This window comes from Protopterus annectens, chromosome 2.part0 (assembly GCF_019279795.1).
Source record: "Protopterus annectens isolate FY-2018-M chromosome 2.part0, PAN1.0, whole genome shotgun sequence".
NCBI lineage: Eukaryota > Metazoa > Chordata > Ceratodontiformes > Protopteridae > Protopterus > Protopterus annectens.
In genome coordinates, this window is record NC_056728.1 from 955044605 (window position 1) to 955057462 (window position 12858).

The following is a 12858-nucleotide window of genomic DNA, read 5'->3' on the forward strand; positions in this document are numbered from 1 at the left end:
AATCTCCTAAAGTATCATCAACTATCCTTTGCCCACAATCTCCTATTATTCCCAGAAAAAAACATCTCTGGCTAATCGATTAGAACCACAAGCTAAAACCAGACAACTCCTCGCTATTAACAAAAAATTAGTCAAGGTCACAAAAAACAACAACACAGAAGGGGACTCCCCTCTTTCCTAACAACATAGACACAATTTGGAACTCCCTACCCACCTCTATTACCTCAGCAGTCTCAAAAAAAATCCAGAAAAACACACATTTTATAAGGAACAGATCAAAAATATGAAGCATTCTGAACAAATCTGTACAGTTGAGAGGTATGATCCTACCTGTGGGAGGATGTATTGGTGTTCAGTATGTTCATCCTGGAACACAGAGGAGGACCTGTAATTAGTGATAAAGTAAGCATTTGTTCTGTTGAGAAGGATCTGAGCTTATACTAAATCATGAGGTAAGTTGGGAGAAGACTTGAGTCTATGTGAGTTTTAATAAATATGAACATGCCTACTCACTACTAGTGTTTTGATTCAATGATAGGCAGTAACCCCAGGAATAAAGGTACTGTATGTAGACTGGAACCAATTATTAGTAGCTAGATAGATGCATATTTTCTGCAGGTAAAAGAAATCTGACAAGTCTGAAAATGTGCCTCCTTTTCAGCTAGATGACTGCAGAGTCTGTATTCCTGACAGTGGAGTAATCAATAACTACAACAGTCTATCCGCCTAAGGCACCATCTTTTTAGATTACTGATTTCTTGTAACAAAATGGGTATTGGTACAGGCTGTATGTGAAATAGTGCCGAACCAACACAGCTGGGCAAAATCCTCTATTTATTAAACAAAATAGAAAGTAATAAAAAGTGAGCGCTTTCACGATAACACTATCTCTTCTTCAGACTAATAAACAAGTAGTTTTTGCCCAGCTGTGTTGGTTCAGTACTTGTTTTTTAATTCAAGTTTACACAGTTTACTTGTACCGCACCTTCCACCTGTTCCTGTGTATTTTTGCTTTTTTGTATATGTGAAATAGTGCCCTTTCAGGAGTCTTGGAGGACTTGGATAGCTTTGTTTTTTTTTTTTACTATATATAGATTACAAGACAAGATATGAGATTCCTGCCTCGGGTTTGCATACATAAATGCCTCTCTTGTAGAGGCTGGAAAGTGGAACTTGTAACATTGCCAATAAGAAATATTCTGTAGAGTGACAGGTGGAGAAAGTATCATCTAGCCTGCAATGAGACCATAGGGTGTTGAAGAAAGTATATTGCCTTTGCCAGATAGACTTGGTGTCTGACATGGTGTAAGAGGTAGCAATAACCATAGGGTATAAGATAATAACCAGGTATTCTGAAGATGGGACTTCTTTATTATTGTCAGCAATGATGATAGAAGCTGTACACATAAGCGCACATGCACGCGTGCATGTGCATGTTGCACGTGCATGTGTGCTTATGTGCACATGCACACACATGCATGCGCACACACATACACACACACACACACACACACACACACACACACACACACACACACACACACACACACACACACACACACTCCTCTGGCAGATGTAGTGATGGGGTAGCATAATAATCATTTGTTGTTCACATTATATAGCAACTGATTCTGAACAACCATTTTAAACAAAGGACCATCAGACTGGTGGCATTGGATGGGTATATTTAGATTTAAACTGGGGCAGTCCAGGACCATATTGCATACTGGTACATCGAAAGAGATATGATCTGTTCATCATTGTCCATTGAAGCTCTTAGTGAACAAAAAGAAAAAAAAAAGAAAAAAATAACCAAAGCTACACGATGCCTCCTTTTCTGAAATTTTGAAAGGCATAGAGCTTTGTGTGGCCCACCTCATCTTTTATGTTTTCCACTGATAACAATCACAGCAGATCTGAATGACAGGGTGTCTTGGCTAAGATGCTAGCTTAATGAAGAGGAATCGCTGCTCTACCAGTTGTCATGGCCTGGGGGAGGTTGAAAGGTGCACCCTCTAATACCACTACCTTCCCAAACCAGCAAGACAACTGACAGTCTAGTGACAACAGTAAGAGCATTTTGCAGCACTCTAAGGCCATAGCATATTGTCATATGTAAAGTTGTCCACATTTTCCAGGAATGCTTGAACATCAGATGTTCACTTTTTCTGGAGATAAAGCAATGAAAGGGGATAATAGCAACTGAGGAAGTCAGGAAGAGTACCCTTATAGAAGGGATCCTGCTGGTAAGCTTCAAAGGTGATAGAAATGGCTTTAAACTATACCGTCAACTGAAAAGTGAACAGACCTGATAAGAAAATGCTACTACTTCTGACTATCATTTTTGTTCCTTTTTTCTCTATTCTTCTTTGGCCATCCCCCCTGCTACCATAATGACCAATTTGTTCCTTTGGGCAGAGCTAGAGAGTGCCTTAGTTCCTGGGGTGATGAGCAGATGAACTAGGAGTGGAACAATCATATGTGCTGATGGTGGGGAGGTTCTTGCTTTAACCCTAACCTCCTCATACAAGCCCAATAAGAGCTGTAGGAGGATATGCAGTGGGCATGGAAAAGGATTGTCATTAATTTTCATAAGACGTGTGCATGTTGTACACATTTCTCTTGTCTCCACAAGGGAATGTGAACACGTTGTGTGCTCTTGTACTGCACTTCTTTGCACTGAGAGGTGTGAGTAGCCCCTCCATTCCCTCCCTGCCACCTCCTACATGATTTTGAGACACTTCTCAAACTTGGGTCATCTGGTTCATAGTTAAGGCTTTATAACACTCCACCAACAGAACTGGCTTCACTCTGTGATTTTGGAGAAAGAAGCCCAGTTCCAGATAGATCTTCTTGCAAACATCGAATACCTACATTATCAAATCCCACTTCATCGAGCCTGACTTTATCGAATATTCATTATACAGAACTCCAGGAACAACGAATAATAATGTGAGTATTCGCTGTTTTCAAGTAGATCCATTCCAGATATACCAGGTGGCACGGTCACAATAAAATCCATGTGTTGACATCAAAGTGTTAGAATATTGCCTTTATAAATGCCACCCATTGTTAGAGTCTGGGACAGGTGGTAAATATAGGTGGCTAGATGAGTGAATTTCAGGTTAAACAGAATGATGATGTCTGCTGTGTTATAGGTTTATTGGTAAGTTCTAGACTAGCTGCCTTACGGGCCACCTTGCCAGTTTCCCTTTTGGTGGTTGAATTAGCCTATCCTGTTTGATGTTACTATGGCCGTCCCATAGTCTATAATTCGATCCTAATGAGAATAATTGGGATCATACCATAGACAATTTGAGGGGACCCATGCATTGGTTAAGCATTTAGGAGCTTGTCTCTGTCCATTAGTAGTACAGGGTCAGGCCTCCCATACATAGAGCCAAGTTATGTTTGAAAATGGACAGGGATGAGCTTTGTTTTACCTGGATGAGGAGTCTGTTCTAGAGCAATGGGTGAGAAGTCTGTTCTAAAGCAGAGGTATCCCCTGCAATATATACCTGCACTTCCAAACCATTCTCTTGATACTGCAGAAGAAGTTTAAATACCTTAACTGAGTATTTCTGATAATGATAACATTTGACTTGCTGATGTGCAGTAAATCTGTCAGTATTGGGCATAGGATTCCCTTGTATGCCAGGCACAGGTCACATCTTAGGATACTGAGTATAGTGACAGGGCATTGAGTCAGTCCATCCAGGGCATATTGTTTAGGCCTTATGTCCTTTCAGTAAGGTATCTCTGTGGGCATTTCAGGTGTTGCTTTTGTCTGAACAAATACAACCTTAATTAGCCATAGGGGAGCAGTGTCAGAATTGGGCGACACCCATAGATAGGTGTAACTAAGGTTAGAGGAGATCTACAATAGAAACAACAATTGTCAGCATCACCATCATCCCACCTTTTTCCCATTTTACATGGGGTAGGGGTGCCACATCAACTATTACCATTTCTCTCTCTCTCTCTTTCCCTCTCTCTCGCTCTCGAGCCATTGATGCTATCCTACAGCAGGACAGCTACTCCAAGCAGCTAGGAATGGTTTGGTCACTGGATGCTAGTGCTTCAACTAATCAATGCAAAAGCTTCAAGACAGATGGCTTTGTAAACAATAGCCATCTATTAAATATGGTATTGAGGGTTGTTAATTCATTCGTTATGGAAAGCATGAGGCACCAGTCACTTGCATGCTAGAAGTTCCTTTGAATTTACAGGAATCCTAATTAGTAAATTGGCTGTGGTTTGTCATACCCCAGCTTTTCTTGTTTAAACAGCAAAGATGTGACAATGTTCATTGGTCCACACAAGGGTGGCAGGGTGTCTCACTGGTTAAAGTTTTGGGTCTATAGTACAAGATCAAAACCTTAGGTAGTCGAATACCTAAAGGTCAATTACTAAATATCGAAATGTAAAAATCGTGAATAGCCGTTTCCACACTGAGAAACAATGCCGTTGGCCAAACTAAAAAAAAAAAAGTTTTAAACAGAAATCAAGTGGGGCTCTGTGCCCCCCACACCCCTAGCTAAATATACCAACTCCAAGATCGCTCTACAGTGTAAAAAGGGCAAAATCCACGTAATAGCCAAACTACTTGTTTCCCTTTGTGGAAACGCCCGTTCACAATTTTTACATTTTGATATTTAGAGCTCGACCTTTAGGTATTCAACTACCTAAGGTTTCGATCTCGTGATATAGACCAAAAGATTCTGCCTTACAGCTTCATGACTGGGTTGTTCATTTCTGATATTTGCTTATTACCTTTGTAGATTCTTCATGTTCTTCCCAGTGTCTACATGGGTTTTCTCCAGGTATTCTGGTTTCTTCCTAAAAATAATATGGCAGTTAGAGCAGAGAACTAATGATATGAGCTATTAAACAGCTGCTTTCTGCAGTATAGGGTTTGATTCTCTCAATCTTTATTTGCCAACTGTGGGACTCGGAGCAAGTCAGAAGACCAGGGCGTGCTCTGGGGGAATTGGGTTACTTTCCTCTGTGGTCTCCATGCCTACTAACCTATTATTTTGAATAGCAATCTTATCACATCAAAAATGCTAATGTTACACAATAAAGAACAATGTTTTTGAGGGGGGTGTTGTGCCTCCTGACAAGGAGGCTTTGATCCCACACTTTAGTTCTCTAAATTTACTAACTCTGAGGTCGCACCAGCTCAGAGTAAAGTTACACATTATAAAGAAGAGCTCACTCAACATGTTGGGAATTTGTACCCAGTACTTAACACTGGATAAAGAGAGATTTTGACAATTTGTTATCTGATTATTTATTGTTTTTGACTTCATATGGTTTCAGTGGCTGGAAACAATGCCTAGTTATAGCAAATTTATATTTCTTATTCCTTTAATTTAAATATCAAGATAACGTAAAGTACTACTTAAAAAGAGAGAGTTCAGTCATTTAAGTAAGTTACCTTTTATTTTTGTTCTGAATAATCTGAATAATACCATTTAATTCTCCTTAAATAAAAAGTAATTTAGATTTAAATACTGTTCTTACTCAAGATAATGAACACTGTGTACTTGCTTTAAATGCAAAATTATAGTAATATTAATGATGCTCTGTTTTTATATACTCAACAGTGGAATGCAGAGATACAACAAGATACTGTGAGAAGGTGAAACAGCTAAAACTCTGCCAGCTTTCCCAGTTTAAACTGCGCTGCTGTGAATCCTGTCAGGATGCATGAAGAAAGAAGGTGGCCTAGAAGGAGATAAGGACTCCTTACACTTGACAAAACTTTGTTCCACAGCACTGGAAGAAAAAAATGCAGACTTTTTTTGCAATGAGAAAGAGATACGCCACAACTGAAAACATATCACAGATATATAGTTTTTGGTGTTGGCATTAAAAGCTTTAGACTTTATTAGATAAGTGGAAAGACACATTTATTTCAGTGAAAGCAGCTGCAAATATGAAAAGACTAAAGGCTTTTGAAGTCATTCAGATTTTAATAAACTAGATAAGGACAGAAAAGCCTTGAAAAAGACTTATGTATTTAATACTAGACTTTACTGGATTTCCAATTCCACTACGATATGGATCTGAAATTGAAGAGCCTCTTCACAAATGTGATACAAGAATGTTTTCAAGAATGAGTCAACCAGAAGTCAAAAAGAATAAAAATGCAGTATTATAAAAATAAGAGATGCTAATATAAACAAGAAAGAAAAAAATAGAGAAACAATAGTCTGCCATGGATCCGTATCACAAACTGGTGAATACTTTTCTGTTCAGCAAATATATATATGCAGCTTCTGATTAAGAAGGCAGCACTGCCAGCAACAAGAATGTACCGAAGAATAAGGCAAGACAGTAAAGTGACTGTATGAACTGCCTACAAAAGTTCCAGTTGTAAAAGATGCATTTTGCGTGTTATGGATGGATGGATGTATATATATGCATGTATAAATTGAAATCATGGATCAGAAATGGCCAGTGTGCAGGGCAACTAAGAGTCAAGAAAGGGGCAGTATATGAAGTCTCATTCTATAGCACATTGAAGAACAGTGAATCCTAAACTGTGCTTAGTGTGCATGTATGCACACAAATATGGAGCGTCTCTGTTAAATCTAACTTGTACAGTTGTCAAATCTCTTAACAGGCACTTTACTAAGAAATCTCATATACAGGAAACTGTCATTGATTTTTTACATTTACTGATTACCAGATTAGTTCAGTTCATGATCACAAGGTAGCCAGAGCCTACCTTAGAAATCAAGTTGGTGTAAAGCAGAGATGCATTTCTCACAGATAGGACACCAGTTTATTGCAGGACACACATCATGTGCACTCAAATAAACACACTCACTCACATGGCATGCACATCTCGAGGTAGTTTGAGAATTGTAAGTTCACCTATGGCATATCTTTGAGATAAATAAAAAGACATAAATTGCCCATAGACACAGGGGGAAGATGAGGAGATTCCACAGAGAAAGCACCCCCAACTAACATCCAAACTGGAGTCACAAGTGCAGTGAGGAGGTAATGCTATCCACTGCATGAGTGTGACTCCTCCCTTTTTATCACTGCTTTACTAATTTTGAAAACATTACAGCATTCACAAACTCATTTGTGACTCAAGTTTGTGTCTGAAACCATGAAAATCATATTCATTTCCCTGTGTCTTGCCACTGTTTTATTCATAGAATCATAGGACATTACTAGGCTATTGGTCCTGAGGTCCTTACAAGCCTAGCCAAGAATTTATCCCATGTTCCAACAAGGCTGCACCCTATGCCACTGTCAAGCAGGGACACAGGTGGAATCCCAGGGGTGTAGTTTCTGTTCCCCATCCAGTTATCCGGGTTGCGCTTCAAAAGAGTTAATGAGGTACTTTGCTTTACGTGGAGAGGGAGACTATTCCTCAAAACAGGGAGTCTCTTGGACACAAATCTATCCAGCCAGTATTGAATTATGCATTCATGTAGTAATATCAATTCACTTTTGGCTAACAAGAAAAGGATAGTATCATCTCACCTAAAGTGATATGTATAAAATGGCAGAATATGACACACTATGTTGGTAAGGCAGTGCTGATTCAGCACTAGGGAAATGTGCAAGAGTTTGATTCATTTGCACATTCAGGTGTGAATTCTTTCTCCTGACTGTCACAGGCCCATATCCCTACCAGTAAGACACTAACCCTGACCTCATGAAATGTGTTGTCACACACTGGGGAGGAGGTCAGTGTTGAAGAACCTAAATGCCCATAGGAAGTCAGTGTGTGGATAGCATGCTTTTCTACCTTCTGTTGTACACTCCTTCCTTATAGCTTTCTGTAATGGAAAATAATAGTAAGGACTGGAGTCAGAGTTCTAAGGCCAAGAACAAGAGTCGAAAAAAACACCTGATCTTTAGTCAGGGCTAGATGTCACTTGTCTAGTTCATCATTCTACAAAACATGTTCAAAACTGGACTTCTTCAGCTTAGCACTGCCTGGCACACTGCAGAGGTCTGATCACCTACATGGAAATGAGAAATGTTTTGGGAGTTATTCTAATTAATGTCGTATAGGTACCACACCTTCGCACATTTATAGTGATAAAGACTCAACCACAGAAGAGAAGCAATAATAAACTGTGCAGGATTTAAAATGTGGGGATTTATATCTGCTTAACTTTCATAATAATTTAATTTACTGAAGTCTAATGAATCATAGGTTCATAGGTGTATCCAATAACAACCACTGAGGCCTTTATAAACCTAGTGAAGCATCCCAAATGTGTCCAACAAGTTTATGCGCTGGCCTTTGTAACTCTAGCCATGCTTCCCAAATGTATCATGCAAGTTTTTGAGTCTTGGAGGTTATTTTAATGAGTATATGTAAGCTAGGACAAGATTTACATGCTACACCTGTCATTAGAGACATAGATACTAGACCCAGTGTATATGACTTCCCATCTACTGATCTAGGTTCTCTTGAATAGGGTTAGGGAAGACCTCTGATTCACATACCTGTCCATCCAAGAAGTCCTATTCATGTTGAAAGCAAAGTTTAAACCCCTAGATCAAGTAATTCTGATACTGTTCATTTTGCAGATATGCAAAAAGTCCATCAGCATGGGATCCAAGGTTGCCTTGTATACCAGTCATAGATCACCTGTCAACAATCTGTAAGAAATAGAATATAGACATAGGGTTTTGAGGCAATCTGCATAGGACATGCTGTGTACAGTCTATATTCTTTTTGTGAGAAACCTGAGTGGACATTGCAGTAATTGCATGTACCTGGTCAGGTAGATGCCGAAGGGGGTGTGTACTCAGTGATGGGTCTGATGAGGGCCGAATCCAATGGAATGATGGCTTCCTTTAACCTAGATGTCATGCCCTTGCTTGAGCAACATAGAAAGATTTCTTTACCACCTTAGACATATACGTATGAAATCTATGGAAGATGGATGACTTTAGCCAGCAGAATTTTAGCAGCTTTTTTAGTAGTGACCTAGTTTGCTAGCATAGGTAAAACTCAGCATGGCTGGTAAACAGCTCCTTGTTTCTACAATACTGATTTGTATCTACAATGCGGTACATATTTCTTATACAGTCTATGGTATCCATACATCAGAGTCATTGTTAAACACATTCTTTGCTTCAAAACACTGTGCTTCTTTTTTGTGGACAGAAGTAGTATGAAAATTAGTGCCAAAGAGGTCTATGTAAGACAATGAGCTCCTAATTTTCTAAAGTGTACCAAGATCCAGTCCAAAATGGAATGTTAGACACCTGACCATAATGATTGCCTTCACATTTAATATGCTATATAGAACTTTGACTCCTGAGAAACAGAAGGTCACAAGGAAGTAAGATTTTATGTGCAAAGGTTGTGTTTTGCCTCAGTGGTCTGAGAATAGCTGTACTACATAACAAAATAAGTTTGTTTTTTTTAACCAAGAGATGTCTTCCATTTGGAAAAGAGCATCTGATCAGGCACGGAGACAAAAAGGAAAATTCACCTGGCACTTCTAGAGAAAGTCACAGTTTCTAAAGCAATATGCACTAATTAGCTCATGAAAGTACTAAAATACTCCCTTGAAAGAAGGGAGAATTACTAAAATGCTCCCTTGAAAGAAGGGAGAATTAACCTTCTGGTAACTCATTCAGTGACTTTTGCAAAGGGAGCAAGAGATAATGAATTAGAAATCCATCTATAGCTGTCTATTTAATGTTAAATGTCATTCATCTTGTACTCTCTTTAGGTACCCAGGTGAAGTGACAGCAATGGATAGCTGGTCACTTCTGCATCAATATGTTGCTCATGTAATGAGGCATTTATATTGACATTCCCTTACCCAGCTCCTGGAGAGTGGAGAGCTACTACCATCTGCCACTGTGTCCTCCCTTCCCCGGTCAGCTGTGTAGAAACCAGGCAACTAGTCAAACACTGGTCACATGTGGCACATATTATTGTTTTGTCTCTATATTTTCAGACATGCATCTTGTCCATCTAATACTCCCTGACTGCTCAGATGCCACCTAGTGCATGCTTCCTGCTCTCCTCAAAATATTAGAGCTCTGTGTATCAAGCTAGCAAAACTGTGGGCATCAAGATGTGAAGGAAGTCCTGGTATCTTGGCTGTTCTAGTGAACTGTACATCTAATTGGAATTTCTGATATTGAAATCTGAAAACAGATAGCAAACAATGATCCAGAACCAAACTCCAAAACAACTCCTTATAAGAGTGTGTGGGGAGAGTATTAACTTTGTAAAAGAACACATTTCATGGACTCAGTTCTCTCAGAACTTTGATAAGGGCATATTGATAGAAATCCTTTAATTCATGCTTGGTACAAGCGTAGAGAACATTACTACAATCATTTAGCTAAATCTAGTTACTGTCAGCAAATGCAGAGGAACCCAATACTGTGATAGCTCACCTCATGTTTCCCTCCTTGCAGAAATGGGCTGTGATATCTCAGAGGTGACTATAACCTTCTATCCATTGGCTGGTGCAGTCATAGTTGCTTCCCTGCCATAGCAAAAGCGTTTCTCCTCATTGGTGCTTGAGACATCTTATAAAATTTGATTTCTTATCCTTGTGTAATTAAAAAATGAGTCCATTTACCTCCTGCTTATCTTTCTAAAATGTATATCTGGCAGAGGATATAAAAAGGAGTCTCAATTTAAAACCAATATACCACCATCTTTGAAGGAGGGAGGAATGGGGAGGAACCAGCACAAGTCAATATTGCTTGGATATACTTGACCTATAGAAAGACTAAAGGTTGCTGTCCTGAACTCACTAACAGATTTACACCTTCATGCCAATATATAAGAGCTGGGATGCCACTTTAATAGTTGAAAGATTTCTAACTTGCTATACCTGATACATTTAATACCTACAAGAGGTTCAGAAGATCTGATAAATTATTTGGATAAAGTTAGTTCTTCTAGTCTTCCAGGACTAATAGCCATGTCATCTGACAGGCTGCAACATATATACAATCTCACACACCTGTCAACCATCTGCATATATCAACAAACCCGCATTTACACCAAATACAGTGCACCTAAATATATATATGTATACATATATATGTATTTATATATATATATAAAATTGCAAAATAAAACACAAATAACATTGCCTTGCTAGTTTTTTGTTATTTCACATACATTGAGAGCTTAAAGCTGTTCAGACACCAAAGTCACAAGTATTTGACTGTGTTATCATATGCAGCTGCATTCTTTACCTTGCCTGGAACCATAAATCTACTGAGCCTTTTGTAGTAAAAGATGAAGAACGCTGATAGCCACTGAAAGTAACTTCATATTGAATCTTTGCAAGCCAGAAAGTATGGTATTCTGACTGAGTCTAAGATTTAAAAATATATCATATATCATCTTGATCCGTTAACAGGCATCCAGAATGCTATAGCAGATCACATGAGTGGGTTTGACATGTGCAAAAAAAACAAAAAAAATTTCATGGTGGAAGAGCACAAGAACAGGCTACACACAGAATCTACATTATCTGAATATTTCTCCGTAATTGTATTTTGAAGCCATCGATATATAACTGTTAGCAACATGCATGTAGGAAGATTCTTCTTCCTTGTCGTAGGAACAGCCTTTGCAGTTAGATAATAAACTCCAAAAAACATGGACAGTACAAAGGTGTTCAAACAATCCACCTAACCAGGCAAACTGCAGACACACAATATTAATAAATGCAGAGTATTGTAAGCTGCCATAATTATTTATTTAGGATGGCAAGATTTTGAGAAGGGGTCTGCTTTGATCAGCAGAATTATTTCACCTGTGGTAATCTGATTACAACAGATCTGCAAAGTTTGCCTTACAAAATTAAATAAATATCTTAATCTTAATTCCAAACAAAAACAGGCAATTGTTAATTTAATTTTTTTGCAGACTGAGATGATTATTTGCCAAGAATTTCCCACCTGCACAGAGAATACGGCCCACCACTGTAGTAACAGAATGCGGATGATGGTGTGTACAGAATGGAAATGGCAGAGAAAGCTCTCACTGCATTTATATAACAAAAATGATCATCATAGTTTTAAAATGGATGATGATAGCAACAAAATATATGTTTAATTTAATGAAAAGCCTTTGTATGTATATCTTATGCACCTATTTATTAGAAGGTCTTGTATAAAACGTGCAATAATAATAATTGTACATGTCCAGAAAAGAGCTATTTTGGGGACTTTTCTATTTTCTTACTAGAAGAATGCGTGTTGTAAATCTTTTTTCCATTGTATTAGCACTTGAGTTTTACCCTGTACAGTATGAGTTTTAATCTACAAACTATTTTTTTTTATTTTGAATCAATAGTTATACATAAAATTCCTTCCATATAGTGTGGCTGTTTGGACTTCATAAGTAACAGAGTGAGAACAGAAAACTTGTTTCACATTCCTTTTATATAATAACAATGAATTACATAGGAGTTAGACAAAATGGTGGTGGTTAGCAATGCACTGTAACTGGATTATTGTAGTATGTTTTGAAAGGGGAGAAGAAAACAGGAACATGTGTGTTCTTTCCATGATCATTGACTTGACAACACTGCAGTGTGACTGTAAGTGTTGTTAAATGCCATTGTGTATCCCCAAAATGTATTATTTCAAACCTTTGCAGAGTCATTACAGTGATTTAACTAAAATGTTTCATTTGTTGCTTTTTTCATTGTAATTTAAACATCTAAACAATTGTGGTAAAGTAGAACATTTTTAATATGTTTATATGGCTATTTTGTAATTGAACAAAGCACTTGGATATAAATCTACCACAAGGTTTATGGATTTGCTACCTGAAAACCAAATAATCTGGATACTAGAAAATGCTCAGCTTTGAAGCAC

The 12858-nt window shown here is 38.2% G+C and overlaps 1 protein-coding gene across 1 annotated transcript in view; it reads left to right on the forward strand.

Annotated features, from left to right (window-relative positions):
- Positions 1 to 11035, forward strand: part of ADAMTSL1 (ADAMTS like 1) — a 4128157-nt gene extending 4117122 nt beyond the window's left edge. The window contains exon 29 of the mRNA XM_044061207.1: positions 5610 to 11035. Coding sequence (XP_043917142.1) covers positions 5610 to 5716 — 107 coding nt within the window. The 3' untranslated portion in view covers positions 5717 to 11035. The remainder of the gene's footprint in view (positions 1 to 5609) is intronic.
- The last annotated feature ends 1823 nt before the right edge of the window (positions 11036 to 12858 follow it).